Source organism: Saccostrea cucullata, unplaced genomic scaffold (assembly GCF_032062105.1).
Source record: "Saccostrea cucullata isolate Sc308-1 unplaced genomic scaffold, CSIRO_AGI_Scuc_v1 ctg1249, whole genome shotgun sequence".
Taxonomy (NCBI): Eukaryota; Metazoa; Mollusca; class Bivalvia; order Ostreida; family Ostreidae; genus Saccostrea; species Saccostrea cuccullata.
Genome location: NW_026926547.1, coordinates 162430 through 187378, shown reverse-complemented (window position 1 = coordinate 187378; position 24949 = coordinate 162430). Strand labels below are relative to the sequence as shown.

General features: G+C 32.1%; 1 protein-coding gene across 1 annotated transcript; it reads left to right on the top strand.

Moving 5' to 3' along the window:
- The first annotated feature begins 5606 nt into the window (after positions 1-5606).
- On the top strand, positions 5607-21456 carry LOC134271994 (zinc finger protein AEBP2-like). Its single transcript, XM_062754227.1, is given in 7 exon segments — positions 5607-5691; positions 11373-11450; positions 15012-15501; positions 15503-15656; positions 19512-19636; positions 20585-20652; positions 20976-21456. Coding segments are annotated over 7 exon segments (1119 nt in total). The 5' UTR covers positions 5607-5635; the 3' UTR covers positions 21124-21456.
- Positions 21457-24949: the final 3493 nt, after the last annotated feature.

Sequence of the window (24949 nt, the reverse complement as noted above, 5' to 3'; positions counted from 1 at the left end):
CAAAATTTGAATGGTTGTATGCCAAGATGATTTTATCTGTTATTATTCCATGTTTAGGCCTGAGGGATAGGGTGAAATTAATTTTTAAGTCATTTTTGGTCCATGTAAATAATATCATTTGCCATTGAAAGCCCGTAATTATCCATACAATTCAAGATGGAAAGTAGCATTACAAAACTCTCTTTCGCCACAAATCCAATATATCTGCATTTAATTTGACCTACTATAAATTGTTTATAAAAGATAACATTTATTAATCTACATTTCACATTTTAAAAATTGAAACTACTGTGCTATTTTATGTAAATTCTTACCGCATATGGCGTTGTTTACACAAGGAAAGCCAGGGCATGATGCTTAAAAAACGCCAACCTCCTTCCGTTTTCGCTTTTCTTTGTTTATAAATGTGATCCATGCTAACATCCTGTAGCTAAACATCTATTTTCTACTAATTTCATCGGCGAATATTAGCTAAATTTTATTAAACATCACCAACTCTCTCAATTCGGTTCGTCGATCTATTTTTCAAAATGGCGTGGGTAAATTACCGTTAACCAATCAGAGAAAAGCAAAGAAAAATTTTAAAATCTGACCAATCAAATGGCTCCTTATTTACGAAGATTGCCGATTTTTAAATATAAAATATTTTTAACAGTCTAAGGAAATTTATTTATGTACGAAGTCTAATAAGTAATATGGAATCAATATAATAAACCCTTGATAATTACTAGAATAATTATTAGGAATCATTTCTTATAATCGTTATTTTTGTTTTTAAGAAATTTTCCGATTACAGATGAGAAAGATTTCTGGTCAGCCATATTGTTTTGTTTTTGTTTTTTTAATCACTAGTATACAAGTTGACTCGTATAATAGACCATAAAGTTCAAGAAGAAGGGTCAATTTAGTGTTAAATCTAAAGCAAAATAGCAAGGCACAGAGCCATGCCCCCTTTTCTTGGCGCCATGTCCTATTTTCATAACAAAAAATTAATAAATATTCCCAGTGTAGGCAATATTCCTTAGCTGTTCTGTTTATTCAGTGCATACTGATAATCTCTTGTTTACATAACGCAACCAAGTGTGAATTCACGACAGGAAATCACTTCACGCTTGAACACAAGCACACAGCCACCTGGCTAATTAACATGCCTCAGGCTGTCAGGGTAGAAGATTTAACTTGAGAAACTGTCATTTGATTGCATTGATTATGCAAGAATTAGCCGAAGATCAAAGATAATTAACTTGTAAATTATTAACTAATTAAAATCAGGATCGTTTTTTTTTTAACTGAGAGTAGAATTAAACACAGAGTTGAAGAAAAACTGATATTTTATCTGAATAAAAACAACTTACATTACAACTACTAGAATAATTAAATTGACTGTACTACTACACAAATAACACAGTCCAAGCAGGTTAAAAAAATTAATACTTCCAAACTTTAATAATTTTTGCACATGTTTCAGCTAACTTTCTCTAGTGTAAATATCTATCTTAAACACACTGATAATTTAAATTAGGAAACCTACTACTTGCACATCCCTTTCTAGACTTGAACATTGTCAGCTCATTTCTTGAAAGTTATTTAGGATAATTTGAATATGATTCCTTCTCTGAGTGAAAAAATGCACATATATACTAAAATCTGAAGAAAACATCGTATGCATGGTAATAGCTAGTTGGGACTTTCCATGTGCACAGGTAAATCACGTAATTTCTGAATTGTAGTATGATGCAATCAATTGTTAGCCTGCAAGACCACCTGTTGTGTGATAGATGTAAACACGTGAAAGATGTAAACCCGCTGAAAAGTCAATGTAAACCCGCTGTAAAATCTTCATGCCCAAGACGGAAATATTTCTCTGGATTACCACTGATTGAGATTAACATAAATTTTAGTACCAATTAATTATTTAAGTTCTATATAATTGGATACCAAGATTCCTGAAAAAAATATATAATAAAAATTTTCTAAGTACCGGGTATGCTATAAACTTATAAAAAAAAAAGCAGCAGACATTTTGCAAGGAATTTCTCTAAAATTTATAAAGTTCATAGAGACAAATGTAAATAGAAAATATGTCTAAATTTACCCCCCCCCCCCCCCCCTAACAACAAAAAGAAATAGAGACCAAATATATGGAATTTTCTGTAAATGTACTAAAATCAAATTTGATACAAAAAATACTGACTGTCTTTCTGTAAAATTACCAAGTCCAAATTTAATATAAAAATAATACAGTCTAACTGTAAGGTCTTTTCTATAAATTTACAAAGTCCAAATTTAATATAAAAATAATACAGACAAACTCTGTAAAATTATGAAGTCCAAATTTAATACAGAAATGATACAGTCTAACTGTATAGACTTTTCTGTAAAATTACTAAGTTCAAATTTGATACAGAAAAAATACAAAAATAATACACTGAAAATAATCTAAGTCCAAAAAAATACAAAAATAATATACTGTACAAAATCAAAGTCAAATTTTAATACAAAAATGAGATACTGAATTTTTTCTTTCTGATAGGAAAATAATATATTTTTTCTGTATTATTTTAAGAAAGTACAAAAATGAATGTATTAAAAATATATTAAAAATATACTTTTCTGTATTATTTTTTGATATGGGTATTGTTAATTATTGGATTCATACAACTACAGTACAGGAAGAAAGGAAATTAAGAAGTCCAATTTTGCATTGTGGTAGTTTATAAATTCATGGCATTTTTCAATGCATTATGTTTGGAGGGGGATCAAGAGTTTTGAGAATTTCCTGCCCATTCATCAATATCAATATTGCAGGGTTTGAATTTAAAGGTTAATGCCTTGAAGGAGGAATTCTTGAGTGATGAATCATATTGCATTACACTTTTTTTGTCATGTTTACACACACATTTAGAGGGGCAATTATTTTTAAAATGTGTGTCAGTAGTAATGTGCTCACATGCAAAATTGGAGTTATTCCCCCTGAATTGCAATGTCAAACTCCAAAAATTTGAATTCTTCATATTGATTGTAAATTGTTTTTATTTTGTTCACACATAATTTAAACTTGTTTGCTTTTAGTTTAGATTAAGTAATAATTATAAATTTAAAGAGTAAAAAAAAATGATATAAAGGCAATGACAATATTTATTTATGACAATGGATTTCTCTTGAGGAGCATATTTCATATTTCCTATTTAAGATAGATCTATTTTTACCAGAAATATACTGTTTGACTCTAAAAAATCAGATTTATTAATCACATTGACAATATTGTGATCAGATTAATGTTATTAATAAAAATGTCAAGTACTTATGTCATTTTAAAATCATTTGAATGTAGATCATATTGGAGATCACTGCATGGAAATTCTTGAAATTAACATGAATCATAAATATTATCAAAAGACTTCTATTAATAAAATACCAGAATATTTAATAATATTAAAGATATGAAGTGTTCGTCATTCTTACCATTTAAACCACACTTTGACATTATAAGAACCAATTAGCAACTTAAAAAACATTAAACGACTTTGTAATTTTACACCAAATTTATTAACAGTATTTATATAGGCAAAATGAATTTTAGTATTAACATTTTTTTATTCCTTTATATTTAATTTTTTTTTAAGAAAATACACAGATGTTTAAATCAATATAAACATGATGAAGATCAAATATTTCATTTTTAAATTATTTCATATTTAAATATGAAACATCTTTCATTGTATATAATTAAAAAAAAATTAAATAATTTTGCAGATAAAATTGGATTATTAGTTTTCCAAAAATGTTTATTTTAATCCATATATTTCAAGGTCAGCTTCATTTTCTGAATCTTAAATTGCTTAAATTTTCATGAAGTTTAGTAATCAATTTCTATTCAATTGTCTTTAAATTCTTTTGGATTAAATCAATTGCAAATGCATGGATTTGCATGTGATGTTGTGTACGTGCTTTAGAGGTATGGTTTTTTGAAAACACTTCTGTTGTCATTGTTCTATACATTTACCAGAGTTGTTTGCAAGAAAAGGAGTGTATTTTATGAAAATTGATTTTGTTTTTGATTTGTCTTAATTTGGTCAATGACGTATATATATATTTTCAGCATGGTGTATTCAAAATGGTTTTACAAAATTTACTATGACGTGCATATTTAAGTTAAACTATAGTACATTTTGGTATAAATTTGTATATACATACAATTAATTGAAGTCAAGAACAATTATTTTAGTAACATTTTGTGCAACATATAAAAGGAAGCAAATATTTAGAAAAATTTAGTAAATAAACCTTTATAAATTAATTTTCAGAATTTTCAAAATAAATATATATAAATTCAATTTTGAATTATTTCAGCAAAAACTGAGATTAGAGAAAGTATTATATTAATTTTAGAAGACAATCAAATCTGTATAATTAAAGAATGTCTGCTTTTTCTTTTTACCGACCTTTTTCAAACAAAAACTTTAATTTTTAGTAGTTCTAGAACTTATTTGAGTATAATGACTTTTACAATTGATAAATATTTATATAACGCTCCAACGTCAAAGACTGACGATAGATAATATTCACTTGGTCAGAATATAGAAATCTGTGTCAATGTGTCACACAATGCTTAGCAGAGAGCATCGACATGACACATATAGGAGTTCCTGTATTTATATATTATATATAATGTACTAAAGTGTCCAAGTTCAATGAACTGAACAATAAGTGCCGGCTGTCAGTTTTATATGTAATCATCCACTGGTGAAATAGAAAAAAAGTGGGTTACGTATATATGAGGTGAACGGTAATGCCCTAGCGTTAGCCGATAGAGTACGTGAAACTCTTCACAGCCATGCTGACTGAGTTGATTCCTTTGTTCTGGTTTTCTGTCTCACTCTGGTCTCGAGGCCTCGTCATACATTGACAATTATAATTATTCGATGCCTAGTGGTTTAAGTAGTGATTTTTTTCTTCCTTCGCTTCAGTGGAATATATATTAGTTGTGGATTTTGGAAAGATAATTGTGTGAAGAAATTTTGAGGATAGCAATTTCTTTTTATGTGATCTTGGAATTCTTTCAGTGTGGAAGGAGGATCTATTAATTTGGAATTTTTTTCAAACTTCTAATAAAAGGAAATTGTGCCTAGTGTTTATTTTTCCCCCTTAAATTTGTGTACAGAAAGTTAGTTTAGAGCAGCATTCGACCTGAAAGAATATAATAGGTTGTAGCAAAGGGGGATATAAAAATTCGATATTTAGACATGTTTGAAATATGTCTTGTGCAGACATTATTTAACCCCTTTGTTCCAAAGAATGGTTAAAAATATACATATTGATATATTGCTCCCTTTAATGTTTGACTAAAAAAAGATAACAAAGATCTCAACGAATACTTTTCTTATCCAGACCACTGTTAAAACGGAGGTAATCAAATATGAAGACTTTTGTATCGACGTCTGCTCAAATGTCAGTGTCGAAAGACTGGAAAAACCTCGTAATGTAGAGAGAAGAGATTTTTTTCTCCACTTTTCTCTCAATTTGTTGTTTAACCCTTGTGAAGGGACAAATCATTCTTCATTTTCTTCCCCCCAAAAAAACCCTGTGAAGTCACTGAAATGAGGAAAGAGGAAATGTAAACAAAGCTAGACACATGTCGAACCTGCCAGAGATCGCATTGAACTTCATGCTCGGGCTAGACCCCGCCAGGTAATTGTTTATTTTGGGTTCTGGGTTATGATATATTTATTGCTCAGGTGTTGTATATAGACTCGTGCAAGGTCAGCCATTTTTCATGGGCAGGATCTGAGAGTTCTCCTATCCCTCAATTCCTGCTTGAATAATTCTTTTGTGTTTTAATGATTTGGTTATTAAAATGTTGTAATGATCAAATTTTTTAATGTACTCTTGCACTTGCTTGCCATGACAATTTGATATTTCCTTAAACAAAAGGCTTTGTCATGTTTTATTATTAATGGTTTTCATTAAGAATTTTTTTTTTGATTTTTGTGAATGGAATATATATGAGGTAATTTGTATGGTGCAATTTCTATTTCAAACTTTGGCGTAATTTTGAAGAGCACTAGAAATCGCATTGATCAGGAAATAAAATTTATGTTTTTATAAAAGCTGTGTTATATTTGTTGATTTTTCAAGTGACTACTTTTCATGACTTACACTAACCAGTTACTGCAATGCATGTATATATTATTATTGGAATGATAGATGTACAATAATAATCAATGATGCTGTGTTTATCCCCCCTGGGGCCGACAATCTGTCACATTTCTCTGATGGGGGGTAATATAAGTTTCTGTTTTGCATTCCGGCAATTATTCATTTATCCTGAACTGTCAGTTTTTATTTTTGTAACATATATATATCTCTACTGTTTATATGTCAATTTCTATGCTGAAAATTTTCAATATCATGTACTAAAATGTATCGATTAATTAGTTCATTGATTTTAAAGAAAAAGTAATATCGTAGTGGTAACTATGACAATATTTTTAGATATAAAAATCATGAAAATGATGGCCCAACACATTTTCGTATATTTTTTTGGCATCTCTACCAGTCTGCAAATCTTCTCTAGTTCTTGCTGTGTTAACCCAGTGCATTTTTATCAACTTTTTAAAGGATTTTTATACTTTGATTGGCAGACGGCACTATGCACTCATTTAATTGTCACTGTTCATTCTCTGTCTGTCTGTCTGACATACTTTTGAATTATGTTAGGATGACCTATTTAAGTACAGTACAAAATATTTAAAGCTATTAAAGTGAGTGCACATGACATGCACATATTCAGGAGCTAATGGGGCTTAATTCACCACCACCCCACCCCCACCCTGACTCTCCACCAAACATTCTCATTGACTTGCAAGCCAACTACCCTCACTGTAAAGTAACCCTTACTCAAAATCTTGAAGTTTTGCCTGTACGACAATGACTATGTTGAAGTTAGGAAGAATTTACTGAATTGTGTGATTTAATTTGTACAAATGATTTGAAGTAATGGAATTGTTTTCTGCATTTAATGAAAAAACTGCAGTAGAGACCACTAAACTGAGAGAAATTTGTTCTATGTGGCTATAGTGAGTTAAGAACCGATATGCCATATTTAACAGTTTAATATGGGTTACATGTGTGAAAAAACATCAATGGTTATTTAACTTTTAAATATTGAACACTACCTATTAAATGATATAGCGCTACCACAAAGAAGTGTGTTACTTGCTGCTAATAAAAGGTATGGGTGTCATCCTGTGCACGTAACAGTTTGTTATTTTTTCAGTTACTGTAAATGCAGTAATTTAATATGTGTGTGGGAGTAATTTACATGAAACACTCAAAAATATGTGTATTTTATTCAACAGTAACAATATTTAGACTGGATTCTTAGATACAAGTCCCATTTATTCTTCTACTTTTCAAGCAGGCTTGCCTGCTCTTGATGGCAGAAATGTAAAGTAGCCATTGCAAGTCATTTGAAGATTAGAGAATGCATTGATTTTTTTATTTCCAATTTATTGTACTGACTCAAAGGTACTTGTAAATTTGTGCGATAATTTTTGTCTTTTTATAATGATGATTTATTACTTGAATGAGGGAGGAATTTTTATTATGTTGTGGTGCCTGAATGTGAAGTGTAATTCTCTGTATTAATGAATTGACAGCTTTTTAATTAATGAATATAAAATACTAAATTTGAAACCAAAAATAATTTGATTGAAAAATATTAAGTCTTCCCAGAACTGATACAATAAGTCGAACAGCAATAAACATACAAGTCAGGTATTTTTACAATTAATAAAAAGATGATTGAACTACGAATCTCTTAACCTTTGATGTTTAAATTTCATGTCAAATGAAACTGGCTAACAGGAAAATCATTATACAAATACAGAGGTTTCATAATGCATAAAAAAAATATAATGTTATGATACAGAGGCCTATTAACTTTAAAATTGTTCACAAGGTTATTCCTTCGAGAACATTAAGAAACTTTTAGCCACATTGTTTATAAACTTGAAAGTAGGTCACTGTGTTACACAATGTGTATATATAAGTATGTTATACTTAAGACTGTATTATAATTAAATGTCTATGGTTGTACTTTTCATGGAGAAATTAATTTTTGGCCTTAATTAAGTGTATGCGTTACATAAGGAGTGCTATTTATAAAGAGGTAGAATAATAATTTGATGTGTATAATAAAAAGATGTCAACTTGCTCACATCTCTAATTTATACAATTAAGCTATTAAGGATGTGAAGATTGGTCCTTTAGGCTTAAATGTGTTGCAGTAGGGGCTAGCACAAAAAAGTTCCTTCACTGCTCATGTTGCTCATGTAAGTGCTGAATACAGGCCGGGGGGGGGGGGGGGGGTTGAGGGGGTAGGGCAGAAAACTTAAGAGAGCTTACTATTATTCTCATGCAGTCTTACTTTTCCACTATGTAATTCCTTTGGAAAAAGTGAGACAGATAAAAAATGAGCTTGTCTAAGTTTTATGGTCACCAGGCCTGATCAAAATTGGCAGCCCTAAAGTGGCAAGTCAGGTGGGGTCTCATTTTAGTGAAAAATATTTGAAGGGATCAACTTTAAACAAACAAGCAATCAAATGAGGTTCAAGATGTTTAATTACAATAATTATGGGTACTTACGTACATGATATATTTCTTGATTATGAAAAATCAATCCTATTAATATGATGAATTTGATAGATATATGTACATATAAGTTCCTTATTTATTTTTATTGATTTTTTTTTCTTTTGGAGGGCTATCATCTGCTATTCTCAATTTTCATTATTGCATTTATCAGCAATCAATATTTGAATGATCTCTCTCTCTCTCTCTTCAATAGCTAGATACCTTAGAACTTAATTTCCAAGCATTTCAAGATTAAGAGCATGAAGTTAAGGAAGTGAAAATTCTCACACTAGCTTTTTTTGACAGAAAGCTGGAAAAGATCTAGATCATTATTTTTAAAATGTGAATTACTGGAATGTGTTTTTATTATGAAAGTAAAAATAGAGTGAAGTTTCATAGTGTATGCAGTTTCAGGAAAACAAACTAGCTGTTCCAATATACTTGTGGTTTGTGGTTTTAATGCAACTCCAGTATCACTGCTTTCTCGACAATGTCAAAGCTGTGTACATGCTGATAATTACATGCATATATCAGACACAGAAAAATTTACTTCTCTCTGAAAATTGTTTGTTTGGTTTTAAATGTCCCTTCTAGAATTTTTCATTCATACCTATAGACCGAGTGTTATGGCACTTTGGACCATTGAGCATTAAGGGAATTCTTTTTCTTGCCAGCACCTACTGCAATTTACAGGATCTCTGTTTATATATGGTCTCATGCGAAGGACTGATCTCTGGGTCCAAGCAGTGAGATTTGAACCTACAACATCAGAGGATCAACTTCTTTCTCTGCAACTCTTGAGCAGATGCTCTAACCACTGTGCCATGCTGGCCACTTATTTTAAATGATAGATTTATGATCCCCAGGAAATTCTTCATAAATTAATTCATCAAAGTCTTCATTTGGAAAAAAAAACTTTGGATTTGTGAGATGGAATGTTTTAACCAAAAAATGTGTTGCATGAAAATGTATTTAATATATGAAAAGAAAAAAATTAAGAGAAAAGAAGACAGCAGATTTTGACGGACTTAAAAGATGAATTGATAATTTTTCAGAATTGATTTTTTTAAAGACAATTGAGCATAATCCCTTGATGTGAACTAATCTTTAAATTCATCTACTTGCGTAATTGTAATACATATGTCATTTTTTGCACTCAGTGTATACTTTAAAAAAAAAATCAATATCTCGTGTTATATAAGTAGTATGATGTGATAACAAATAGATTGAATCCGCTATGATCCTTGTGTGGGTATTGCAGTAAATTATATATCGACTGTTGTCATTTTCACAAAGTATTAATGCGCGTCATCAAACTTTTTTTTTAAAACCATCTCGACTGACATGGCATATATATTTAGCAGACGTCACCTACGACATGTGATATTTGCACCCACACACAAAATATATATATGCTTCTGTATGTGTGTGTGCTTAATATATTTAGTAATGAAAGGACTGTAACACATCTTTTTTGGTTGAAAAGTACTTTTTCTTGGTCCAAAGTTTACCGAATCAATTATGTTTGGAGTGGACTATTCTTTATTCAATATGGACCCATATAACTGGGGAATTTCGTTCGGAAATATGCAAGGGTATTTAATAATTTTTCAGTTGAATATTGATGAATTAAGATTTTATGTTTAGATGTTCTGAAGTCATTTAATTTTGTTTTATGGCCATTTAATGTTGTTCATAAAATGATACTCTAAAGCTCTCAAAAGCTTTTTTGATACTTAATATATAATCATGCTGATATTGATAAATGTGATATATAAATTAAGTTTGATGTATTGACAATTTTTATTTCACAGCTACTTAACTTAAAATTTAACAAAAAGTATTATAAAAGTGACATCCTGGAATGACTTAACGCAATGTTTTAAACATATCTAATTTAAATAAAGATAAAAACAGTTGATGTATTATCAGGCAAAAACCTTTTACTCTGAGGAAACACTATATTTTCTGTGATCTTGTGAAAGTTCGGGATTTTAGTTTTAGATTGATTAGCAGCACGTTCTGCTGCACTCTGAAGATAGATATGTATACTATAAATATACTGCTGAGGTTTCTATTTTATCTTTCTAATCCTTGTTCAATTTCAAGTGGATTTCTGGTACAGACAACTGATTGAAGTTTATTGGTACTAGTTATACCATTCCCAAAGGAAGTTATATAACTTGAGAAGGTGAAAAGGGAGCGTTGGTTGTTCTTTTTCCTGAGATTATGGATTAGATATATATTTTTAAAAAAGGAATTGGTGTTGATACTTTTTTTTTGGAAGTTTGAGTAGGATTTTTTGGAGTATCCCTGTATAAACTATATACATGTGCCAAGTACTGCCAACTTATTAAATGTGCCATTTTGAAAAATCTGTTCATTGGCATTTGACATGCTTCAAATTCATATTATCAGACAAGTAAAATTCTAGTCCAAAATATCCGACGGATTAGTAAACTTCCTGGAAACGGTGTATTTAATTTAAAATACTTGTGTTATGCTCCATTTAGTTTCAGTTCTCTGTGTATTTAAACCTTATAATAAGAGTTATTTCCCTTTTATTCATAGTCAGACTTTCTTAATGTTATCTTTAATTCACTTTTATCTCAAAGTGTTTTTTTCTCTCAGCCCCATCTATTTTTAATCATTGGCCAATGGGGTTTGACTGTATAATGTTCATTTTTTCAAAACTTCATGCACTCATTGATGAATTGTATTGTTGTTTTTTGTAGGTGTGTAACAGAAGAAAAGATAGCCTGTCAGCTGCCTTGTGTCCAAGATTTGTTCTCCAGGAAAAATGGAGTCAAAAGGTAAAAAAAAAAAAAAAAGAAAATGAAAATGTGCCTTCTCATCCATACAGATCAGGGGAGTTTATGCAAATAGCTTATTAAATATTTCTCTTGATGAAAATGCATGTAGACTCTCATCTTTTCTAGCCTATGGTTTAATTAGCACCCCCAACACCACCTCTCTTTCTTCCTCCTCAGGAATTCTTATGACCCATGAGTTTTTCCTCAAACCACAAATATTTGACCCCAATAAAATCTGTGATTTTACAGTATCGGAAATGGATAAATTGCCTTTTCTGACATTGTCATGAGCACAATTTCAAGAAAGTTTAGAAGTTTTCTGGGTGAAGGTTGGATACATGAAACCATGCAAAGACAAATTCGGGATGAAATATCAGTTTTCTTAATGTACAGAGAAAATTCAAAGTGTCTGATATTACATAACTGAACAACATTATGACATGGTTCAGATAATTATCAAGACTTAAAATGACAAAGCATATTTAATGTCTTAAAAGCAGTCAGCTCTTTGACGATTTGCAACAAAGTTATGTTTATAATGAATTCATACTAAATTTTTGCTCTCATAAGAAATTAAAATGTTTCTGAGTAGATCAATTCATTTCTTTTTTCACCCTAAATGAATTTTTGGAGGAAAAAAAGAATTTCTAGATACGCATATATACAAGCTTTGTATTTTTAAAGTGTTATCGAAAAATTAGCAGGAAAGGGTGGGGGAAGGGGGTGTCATTTTTGAGCTTTTAAATTTAAGCAAAGAGAATTATACAAAATTTTACATGTATTTAGATCAAAGTTTCCTTTTGTATATTAATGGTTGTACAAATTACATGTTCAATAATTGGTTTTAGAAGTAGGCCATCAGATGTAGAAATAAGATAAAAGATCGAGGATTCCATTGAAGATTGCATGCTGCAGTGCAGTATTCTGTGTCCTATTAAATAAATGAAACCTAGTTTCTTTGAATCGAATTGAGAGTGGAGGAGGATTTGAATTTCATGCCTTTAGGGAGTTTTTTTTTTTTTTATTATTTTGCATCATGAAATGGATTTACGTATTTTGTTAGGGTGTAGTTTGTTAGTCAGCTATTTTGTTGTTATAGAAACTGAATGGTTATTACTTTTTGTGTGGCATAGTAAGCTCAGTATGGGATTTGAGTAGATCAAGGGCAAGAAGTAAAATTGCTTGATGTTTTCATTCACATGAAATTTTGCACAAAACTTGAACAAATATTTTATGGTCTGATAGTCTGACATTAAACATGACATTTCATATTTTTAATAATAGATAAGACATTATGGGTATAGCCAGAGAGAGAATAAGTCAGTGTATAAATTTCTTCGTTTTATTAATAAAAATTCTGTTAAATTCTCAAGCCCTGGCATGTATGAAATTGAAGATAGTTTTCAACTTCAATAGTGAAAGGATGGAAAATGCAGACAGAGACAGTGCAGATCAGTACAGTGTAGAATCAGAAATGAATTGTTTAATTCGCCTCAAACAACAGAAAATCTGGGGAGGGAGGCCGTCTCATGTCCTTACACTGCCAGTGGGTCTTCCATTGACAGAGGATTAAGCTGTCAACTGCATTGACAGTGAGCTTTCATTGAAATCCATAGGTCAACACCAGGGGGTCACCATCTGCACTCGGTGGAATCCTCGCCCCGTCCTCTTATTGTAACGCTTGGAAGTTTTGTCAGGTTACACAGTTTTATGATAATTTCAATGGACAGGATTTTTTATGGGGGGTCTAGTGCATTGACAAATTATGAATTGGAATAAAAAAAACCCTTTTCTGTAACAAGTGCACTTCATAGAGCTTGTGTAGTTAAGATTAATTAAGTTTGAATGGATGAATGCATGCAGTGAATGTTAATTTCATTTGTTTTGTCTTGGTTGTGACCAGTGCAAGTAAATCCTTGGATCATGCCCATCTTTTGATTGTCAGTATTTTTATTCGCCAGTATGAATGAGATCGAGGCACCTAAGAATAAGTTCATGTAGTCCAAGATTCCTCCAGCTCTTAATTATTTCCCCCCCCCCCCTCCCACCCTCACTCACCTCATCCCCCCACCCCCAAAGCTTCTATATTTTGACATCACTATCACAACGAAAATGTGGGGCTAGAAGAATAAGCTGATACATGTATAGCTACCAGCCCAGGGTAATTTTTTTAAAAAGGATTTTCGAAATTGGAACACATTCGATGATGTATCGATTTTTTTCATCTTCATGAGAGCTCTTCAAGTTTGTCAAACTCTGTCCTTGAGTGACCTTTCTTTTGACCTTGATTATAAAATTTCTGATTTCTTGACATGAATTAAGTGAAGCTAGGACAGGGTTTTTCTTTTCTTATGTACAGAACTTCTTATAGTTGAAACAATTATCGATTATAGCCAAAATATTTACATACAGTTAGTAATTTAAAAGAAAAATCTATTAAATGTCCTAATCCTCATTTTGAAGAAAATATCTGAAAGACTTTTTAAGTATATATATATTGCATTTGTGTGATTTTTCCTGGACTGTATTGAATCTCATTCAAAGATTGTTTTATCCTGTTGTTATTTTAAAAATTGCATGCACTCTTAAATGTTACATAAATGCATGATGTAGTAGCATCATTGTTGAGATTGAGCTTCTATTACTTAAGATTATGACGTTCAATGAATCAGGTACGCGGGTCCCATTGAGGAAGATGTCTGAAAACCTGACAAATTTCATGAATTTCTGAAGATTTTCACCTGTTTTCTCCAAAAATAGCTGTGTTATAAACAGGACCAATCATCACAATGGGAGCAGCTGGTTAAAACTGCGATATTTTGACATGTATTGTTCTGGGCGTGAATGCCATGTGGGGCCTGTCAACTTATTAAAGAAAAGTGTATTCATTTGCTGTTTCCCAAACTGTAATGTTGGTACTCGAGTTAAAGTTTCTAATACCATTATATGATACGTAATCTAGATTCTAAATTTATCTGAAATATAATTATCTTTCTGTAAGTATACAGCTTAAAAATTACATGGTAGGTATGTGATATCACAATCTGTGTAGTTCAACAATTAAATTTGATGACAAGAGGTCACTTTTGACATTAATGTCATGGCAACAATGTCATGTGACAGGTTGCATGTGACATGCTTAACATTTGTGAGCAGATTAATAGTATATATAGATAGATTTCTAGAATATTACTTGCGTAATTTATATATCTGTGATAAAGTTTTCAAGGGAAGATAGGATATTCTACATTGTTCATGTCGATGGCATTTCAAATATTTTAAGTAAGGAAGGCAAATTTTTAAAATGTTTATTGATTATTACATGTATCCATGGTCTTCTTTGATTTTAATAAAAGTAACATGATAATAAAATAAGTCAATTTCATGTTGTTTTATATAATCATTAATTAATCCTCATTGAACATATTTGTGGAGAAGTACTTGAATGTTTTAAAGCCAATTCTTTTGGGGTATGGGGATGTCTATTTTAGTAATATTTTTTCATTACTATAAAATGTTAATCAGATTAACTTATAATTTTAATTTTCTCTTTTTTTTCAGTTTCAGCGATGAAGAGATGCCACATGTCATGGAGAGTGTCTGCATGCCTGACACCACGCGACAAGACAGCGTGGCGACGTGTTCCAGCGAGGGATCGCTCGACGCCTCACCGCTGACGCAAGACGGAGGCTGCTCAGTCACCCCTGACAACTCGCGCTCATGTACACCTTCCTCCATGAGCTGCTTGCTGAGCCCCATCAGTAAGGATTCCCGCTCAGCCGACAGCTCGCAGTGTGAATGCAAGGACACACCCCCTCCGCCTTTGACATGCAAGTGGAAAGACTGTGAATGTGAAGACTTCGAACCGCATGGAATCTTGGAACACATCAAGTCAAAACATGTGGATTCTCAGAAAGGGAAAAAAGTCTCATGCCTGTGGGAAGGGTGTAAGGTGTATAGTGTACAGTCCAAATCACGAGCGTGGCTCGAACACCACGTGGTGTGTCATTGTGGCGATAAGCCCTTCCGATGCATTGTGGATGGGTGCTCTCTTGAGTTTCACGTCACATAAGTTATTGGAGAAGCATGTTAACAATCATTTCAAGTTACAGCAGGTGCAGGGTCCCAGGCAGGCCAAGTCACGCGAGGACACGCCCACCAAGATGTGGAAACGGAGGAAGTGTCGTCGAAGTCGGCCTCCTGGGGGTACGTATTTCACGGGGTCGGATTCAATGAAGTCTTAATATTTATGTCAGGTATTTTACAGGAGTGGATCCATAAACTCCTTATCAACATCATTGTATCCAATTATCCATGTACAAATCTTACCTTGTTTGCAATATTTTGCTGGAGTGGATCCATGAACTGTATATATTTATATATATGTATTTAATGTGTACAGAACTCAAGATTACCCATCTTTACCTTTTCAAAAGCCTAAAAAAAAGTGTGCAAATGCATGAACTTGCATGCAAGTTCAAGGTCGCTTTCAGAAAAAGCATTAAAGTATAAGTAAAATTAGCAATGACTTTTATGAGGTGTATTTGAAAGCTCATAACTGTGTCATATGAAGATTGCTCATAAATTGAGAGTGCGTCATGACCTTGACCCAAGGTCATTTCTGCAAGTTGAAGCTCACTGTTATATGATATTTAAAACTCATGGGAGGCCTATAAATTAAACAGGAGACAAAATATTGCATATCCAATATTTCACCATATTTGGGGGTGGGTGGGTATGAGGTTACTCTCAAAGTTTGACACAGACAAATGCTGTATAAAATATAGATAATTCATTTACAATAATAAAATTATTTATTCATGCCCAGAAGTTGAAATTTCATTTAAATACTAAGTACAATTCTTAAAATACTCTGAGAACAACCTAGTTTTACTTAGGTAATATTTCTAACTTTAGAAAACACCCCCCCCCTCTCCAAAAAAAATCCCCTGCATAATAAAACGTTTGGAGTATAAAAGATGTATCATGGAGAAAAATATACCTGAATATTCTTGGACTGTGGCCGATTAATTGTCATATGTAAAGATTCATGTCTAAGCCAGAATGGAAATGAAGCTCTGAAGTTGAATGGCCATATAAATGTGTCAAAACTGCCATCCTATCATGTTTTATTCGGTCTGTCTGATTTTGAGAGAGCCACTGAAAAATTACTTTTACATGGTTTATGTCTTCCATTTTTAAGGGAATTTTTTGTATATTTAGTTTATTAAAAAGTGAAAATTAAGTATGAAAATGACAAACATGAAAGAATGGTGAAATTGTGAAGATGTACCTTAATTTCCATTTATTAGAAGCATAATCTGTATCTGAATCAATTATTGTACAAAATGGCCATAATCATTATTTTATTAATAATAAGTAATTGAAAAGTTAATAGTACATATGTGATAGAGGTCAATGTCAAGGTTCATGCCAGGTCAAGGTCAGGTTATATATTAAGGATTATAAATTATAAAAGAATTAGATGACATTCTACATACATCATGTGCATATTTTTGGGTCTAGGAATTAGAAGTAAATTTAAATTGACAATTCAAATTCTTTTTTTGAAAATAATGTATAAATTTGTTATGATTGATGCATGGCATTTCAAAAGAGAATTTTATTTTCACATAATGCATATATACATGCACTGCTCCAATACTTCTAGTCAGGAAGCTAAATGAATAGTCTTCGTATCATGGTTTTTTTTTTATTCAGAGTCTCTATGTATTTTAATTCATATCTGCCATCATTTTGAAAAAAAAAAAAAAATTGGAACAACAAAATCAATAACAGTTGCACCCACTTCTGTTAGGGTGTCAGTATTGCGTGATTTATTTATAACAGATTTATCAAGGTCATGTTACACAATCAACCCACACCTTGTGTAGGCAAAATAGTATTATTTCCCTCTGTGTACATTAAAATATGTGAAATTCAGACATCCCCCAACAATGTATCTTGCTAGTGGTTTATAAATACACTGGGGAGCCATGTTTATTTTCCGCAGTGTAAGCTTCCGTTGTTATGTAATATATCCCAGATTCTCTGTAACTAAAAAAATAATTCATAGAAAAAAATGGTGCCAAAATATTAGCCGTGCAATGATGGGGATAGACAGGCACCTGCTACTGTTTATAAGTGTATACAATAATACTTGTAGGATTTATGTATACATGCATGCACAGAGACTGCATGTACTAGATGAATAATGTATGTGAAGCAGGATTCCAACTGCTATAATGATAAATATGCTCTCTCCTTAACAGCCACTTTTACAATATTACATCATTAATTAAATACTTAAAAAAAATAGCTAGCCCATATTTATTGTCCCCACCCCCACCCTACCCTCTGGAGTCTGGATAAAAAATATAGGTTGATTGTAAAATCCCAGAGGTGTAGAAGTCAAAACAATTGTACCTGGTACTTTGAAATCATAGGTGCTAGAATTGCATGTTTACATACCATGTAATGATATTAATGACCAATTTTAAAATTAAATTTGTAGGAAACAAGTTTCAAGTTTTCAATACTATATGAATGAATTTCAAGACTTCAATATTCAATTGATATTTTCTCTACAATTCTAGCTTTACCAAGTCAGTTGTAATATAAGCATGATGGATCATTTAGATTTTTCCCCTTCTGTCTGAAAGATATGAAATCTGATAGGCTAGCTGACTGTTAGGACCATATTCCATGGGTGGTTTTTATGTCATGAAAATTTTATGAATGAATTAGCTTTTTTAAAAAGTTGCTTGTCTTTGTATGGATTTTTCATGCCTCATTATATTTTTTTTATTGACTCGTAAGGGTTCATGATCGTCATTTGACAACAGATTAGATGGGGAAAAAGAGATGACTTTCTACTCATTTCTACTTCATTTAAATTAGATAGAGAGGGGAGGGGTAATTAGACTATTTTCTCTGGAATTTATGTCAGTATGGGTAAAAATTATTCAGAAAAACAATTAGTTGTAGATTGTGTTTATACAAACCCATATAATTTTTTGATCATTTTATCTCTTCTGATCATGCTGAAGGCATAATAATAAAAACCAGAAATCATTGACTTTCTTATAGAACCTACAAACAGATAAACAAAGAACGAAATTGATGCACTGATCTAATATTTTCTTTTCTGGGTTGGAGGATTTTTTTTTAATTTTACTGAAATGAAATAGATTTCTTGGATTAAGAGAAATAGGATTTGAATTTAATTGAGTAATTTTTTTCCTAATTGGTTTAAAATGTTATGTAACACTTAAGCATATGATATTATATATTGTACATGAACAAAGACACACAATTTTTTATTTGCATTTGTATTATGTACAGTGGCTCATGTAGTTTTTCAGTTGAATGATTGATTGATCTGTTTCCTTGAGATAACAAATGTGAACAAATATCCACTGTGTATTTCACAAATGCTTTATTTTATCCATATCATTCCCCTCCCTAGCTACTGTGTATATCTTTTAATTAATTACTTGTGTCATGAGCTTCTATATATAATTTTTTTTGTATTCTTGAAAGACTACTGTGTATGCTATCAACTGCATTGCATACATATTTCATGAAAAAAAAAAACTATATAAATGTAGTCATGAAAGAAACAAGTTTTGTTCAACGACATGCAGTTAGAGGGAGACAACTTCCATACTTGCATATTTAATTTTAGTTAATTCTTGAATGCACAAAAGATTCTTACTGATCGATCAACCTGATGAAAAATGCAAAGGGATCCAAAATTTTAAGAGATACAATATTGTCTAGTAAGAATGTTATTTAAATAAAAAATCCTAGCAGCATTCATATATAGCCCTCTCCTATTTATTGTATCTGATATTTCCTCTCTAGAAAAAAAGGAGAGGGCTACATTATTCTAGCTAATAAAATCCCTGGCCTGCTTCATTTCTGTGTTTGTTTGTTTTTTTTTTTTTTTCAGTGAAACAGATGGATTTTTTAGATGATGGTATAATCATGATAATGAGAGAATTCACTCCCTAAACTTTTTCATTTACTGTATGTGTGTTGTTTTTTTTTTTTTTTCAGTGAAACAGGTGGATTTTTTTGATGATGGTATAATGGAGAGGATACAGGAGGACCTGACCCACACGACAGAACTCTCACACATTGATCTCAACGGCAGCTCCCACTCCGCCACATTCCACAGCCAAGTAAGTCCTCTCACTCCCACTCCGCCACATTCCACAGCCAAGTAAGTCATCTCACTCCCACTCCGCCACATTCCACAGCCAAGTAAGTCACCTCAATCCCACTCCACCACATTCCACAGCCAAGTAAGTCCTCTCACTCCCACTCCGCCACATTCCACAGCCAAGTAAGTCATCTCACTCCCACTCCGCCACATTCCACAGCCAAGTAAGTCCTCTCACTCCCACTCCACCACATTCCACAGCTCAATCCCACTCCGCCACATTCCACAGCCAAGTAAGTCCTCTCACTCCCACTCCGCCACATTCCACAACCAAGTAAGTCCTCTCATTCCCACTCCGCCACATTCCACAGCCAAGTAAGTCACCTCACTCCCACTCCACCACATTCCACAGCCAAGTAAGTCCTCTCACTCCCACTCCGCCACATTCCACAGCCAAGTAAGTCACCTCAATCCCACTCCACCACATTCCACAGCCAAGTAAGTCCTCTCACTCCCACTCCACCACATTCCACAGCCAAGTAAGTCACCTCAATCCCACTCCACCACATTCCACAGCCAAGTAAGTCACCTCAATCCCACTCCACCACATTCCACAGCCAAGTAAGTCCTCTCATTCCCACTCCGCCACATTCCACAGCCAAGTAAGTCACCTCAATCCCACTCCACCACATTCCACAGCCAAGTAAGTCCTCTCACTCCCACTCCGCCACATTCCACAGCCAAGTAAGTCATCTAATTAACAAATTATTTTACCATGTTAAATGGCTCACAATGTACAAATACCCACAATTCCCCTGGAACATGCCTTTTTACTTTCCACTATTGCAATATAATCTTAAGAATAAAATAAATGTATTCATACATTGAATGTAGCAGTAATAGACTTTGACTCTCGATACAATTTCTCTGTATACAAGTGATGAAGATTGAATAATTGTCCTTGTAGGTTATAGCAAAGAGAACTGATCGCAATGGGAAAGTCCAAGCCCTTCTTCACTGGCAGCCAGAGCATGTGTAAGTCCTATGTAAAGGCTGTTCAAATGGTTCAGGCAATGGGCAAATACTATAGAAGTCCCTTGTACCGTGTCAGATATACCTACACTATGAAAATAATCACAAATTTTAACGCAGAAATTTGTTATACAAAAGTGCAGTTAAGACTTTTTTTATAAATTTTATTACTTTTTTTATGCACAATGAAAATGCTAACAAAACAATTACAATTTTTTCATTGATCATAGCACCTTAACTAATATGACCATTTTGCGGTCACAATTTTCTAAATTTGTCTCTTTGCTTTGCATACTTATAAAGCTACTTTCACTTTTCTTCTGTAGAATACCAGACTGCTGGGTTGCAGAGAAGGAGTTGGAGAATTTTCAGATGTGCACCATCCCTCTCAAGCGACTACCTCATCCGACGGCGGCCAACCTCCACTCCTCCATCTACCGCCACAACCGGCGCCGCAAACACCGCAGGAAGTGACATCACACAGGAAATGACAGCACACAATAACTAAGTTCCCCAAAGTGCAAATATTACAGACTCCTTATAGAGAATCCTGTGATGCATGTATTTTCATGACATTTTTTTTTTGGTTTTGCTGGGCAACCAGAAAAAGGTTTTGATTGCAATATATGTATTTTTTTTTTCTTTCCTTTAGGATCTCAAATTGCTATATGATTACTGGAGAATCAAAGTAATTATAAGAATTTATGTCAATATTTTTGAGAAGATTTTTGTTGAAAGACTGTAATGTAATGGAATTTGTGTGATTTTTTTTTTAGCCGAATTAGTTAAGATATTTTTGATTTTGATACTGGACATCTGGACAGTGAGTGCTCTGATTTTTAAATTATGGCATTTAAAATTTAATGTATTTTTGCAAAAAGTCTATTCAGAAAGTGCTGTGAAACAGAGTAAAATTAAAGGTGACAATATGCAAAACAACATTCCTCCTAAATGTTTTACTTTCAATATAATACTATTCCATCATTTACAATAATTTTTTGTCTGATTTTTTCATGCATATAAATTAATTTTCTACCGATGACATTTACCAGTTGATTGAAAGTTACTGTTAGGTGGGATACAACATTTAAATTATTTTTTTTAAAAGTTTAAACTAAACAGGCACCTGCATACATTAAGAAATAATATGTGATGGCTAAGAATAGATTTATTTAAAATAATATTGTAAAGAAGTTCAACCTTGATGTATATAAAAAAGTAATTCAAAAATATCAACCAGTATACTCTTTCAAAAAAAAAAAAGAATTCCCATCTACCTCTGCACTCTACATTATTTATTTATTAATTTAATGAATAATTAAGAAAATTAGTTAGTCTCGCCTTCTTTGTATTGTATATATACTTTTGCATCATTTGAAATGTATCAAAGGTCTTGTTTATTTTTCTTTGAAAAGAAATGCCTTAATTGTATTTTAATTTTTCTTAAGAGAAATTCACAAATCTAAGCATAAATAAAATGTGAATTTGATGAATTTTTATATGGGAAAAAAACGTATTGTTTACAATTGCAGATAAGATTTTTTTTTTTTTTGGAAAAAAAAGTAATAGAATAGTTCAAATGAATTATTTGGATAAAAGAATGGTTTAGAAGGATTTTCATTCCTTTTGAGGGTTAGACATTTGTAGAGTACACGATTATAATTTATATTTTTTCAAGAGTATTAGGTACAAAACTGCTCATTTCGCTAATATATGGCTTAAAATAAGTTAATTGTGGTACAGATTATAAAATACAATATTTATACATATTGTATATTTTCTCAGGGAAATATCTTAATATTTATTTACAAGAAGGGGTTTTAAAAATTCCAATGCATAAAAACCCCTCACTTATAACAGAGAGCTTGCTTTATCATGTAAAAAGTGGAAAAGGTTTATATTGGAATTTTCGAGGTACCTGATCGATTTTTGAATCCCAGTGATAACTTTGTTCACTTGTTGTGGCTGATTAATTTTACATTGCTTAAAGGAAAATAAAAGATGATGTGAATAAAAGATACCCGGTAGTTTACAGTGACCAATGTGCACCTCTCCCTCCCCCCCCCAATGCATGGTAACTGTGTTAAATGTCCCATGGTTTAGAAATTGGCCAGATTAGACAATATTCTCTAGATTAAGTAGCAATTTAAACAACTGAAATAGCTGATAAAGACTAAAATTTTATAAGGAATTAAGGCAATATTTCAGAATTTACACAAGTGCAGATTAGACAAGTGTCACTGTTATCACAAAAAACAGGCAACCAAACAATCCCCCCCCCTCTTGTTCATAGAAGTCAAAAAAGGAGGTTTATATTTTTGCTCTGGCAAAGTTTCCTATATTTGTAACATATGCAAAATTTAACTTAACTTGCAGATAATCTGCTCTTGGATAGGTCCTATAGTCAAAAATAGGCAAAAATTAATTTTACGGACTTGGGAAACATTCTGTACAAAATCACAGCAAAGAAAATGGTTTATGGCAAATAATATTCCAGAGTTAAAGAAGGTTGCAAGACTTGCACCCAAATAAAAGTTAGTTTTACAGTAGCTTTTAAAAATTGAAAGCCACAGGGATTCAGTTTTGTCAGCAGCCCCCAAAATTCCTAACATTCCTTTTCTTGCTTGTTCTGCCAATGTATTGGAAGGTTATGATCATCAGAGATTCTGAAAATCATGCTCTCAATCATTGAACTTAGTAGCATCAAGCATAATTTTATTTTTTCAAGTAAAGTAAAAAAAAAATGTGTCCTAAAGATGTGTGAAATTAATTTTGTTATATTAGTAGAGGTAAACTAAACTTTTAAAAAAAATTGAGAACTGGTACTAAACTTTCCTTGTATTCTTTGAAAAAAAATCAAATTAATGTCAATATAATGAAAATTCCTAGTCCTAACTTCTTTTTTTATTTCATTTGGTATGAATTGAGCAGTGCTCAAGCCTGTTATTAAAGTTTTCAATAATTAACATAAACAATATATGTAAAAATTAAGGGGATGTTAAAATTTTTAGTGCTTCAAAATGCAGACTGATTTTGCATTCGTTTCAAATATAGCATTCAGATACTCTTGAAGGTTGGCTTGTTCAGGAAAATATTTTTTACAATTGTGCGAGATGCATTAGCAATACATGACATTTTACTCTGGGGTTACTTAGCTACCCCCCTTAGCACAAGCATTCTCAGGTTTTTCATGGAGTAAATGTTTTAATTGACATCTCCTTCTAAGAAATAGATGTCAAAACATTTGAACAACTGAGAATTCATTACTATTGGTGATATCCCATGACTTCATTTTATTGTACGATTTGTGATCATGCTTAGTATGTGGGAAAGCAACATGTAAATTGAAAATGACTAGTGCTTAAGATGTACCACGAGTTAATAGTAATGAAAGTGAAAAATGCATATTGTCCATCATTGTATGTGTGCAGAATGATAAGGAAGAAATCATTGCTGAGAAAAAAATGTTCAAAATATCAAACGAGGCATGGTTTATATAATAATCAAAATTTGAGTGAATGTTTTATGAACAAATGTTGACATCACTTGAAAAAACAACAACATATTTATACATTTTTTTATCAATGTTGATGAACATTGATTAGTGATGAGAACATTTTTGACAGCATTTTACAAACGGTGATATTTTGTGAATAGATCATTGTTCATATTCCATCATTTAAATGGAGGACACTCTTTTATGTGCAACTTATCGGAACAAAAAAACATATCAGTATTCCAATATAAGAGAACTTATGTGCACAATGTAGATTAATAGGTGAAGCTAAAATGAGACTCTTGTGTGAACATGCCTAGCATTCTCAAGGTCAGTTTGTGGAAGGTGAGAATGTTGACCTTCTTTTGTACATAAGAATTCAATAATCCTCCTTCTAAGCTTAAAGGTCAAGGTCAAACTGTTATTGGCTGTATTTTCTGTTGTTGCATGCACACTTGGTACATGTGTTTGTTTGTATATATACAATGACCTTGACCTGCTTGCTAGTGACCCCTAGGTGTCTAGCTTTGACTGTTGATTGTTTCCTGAAATATTTATGTTCTGTTTTTTCTTTGTACAAAGATATTAAGCTGTTACCATGGTTACTCTCCCATAAAAATTGCCAAGCTGTATGTATTGTATATAGATGTAATGAAAAATAGTTTTTTTTTATTGGAATTATACATTGTATGTCACAGGATGATAAGTTAAAGAAAAAAAGAAAAGTTGAACTTTGAACCCAAAGTTGACCTTTGACCCCTATCCTGACTCCAATGGCTTTCTGCTCAAAATGTAGCTCATGCA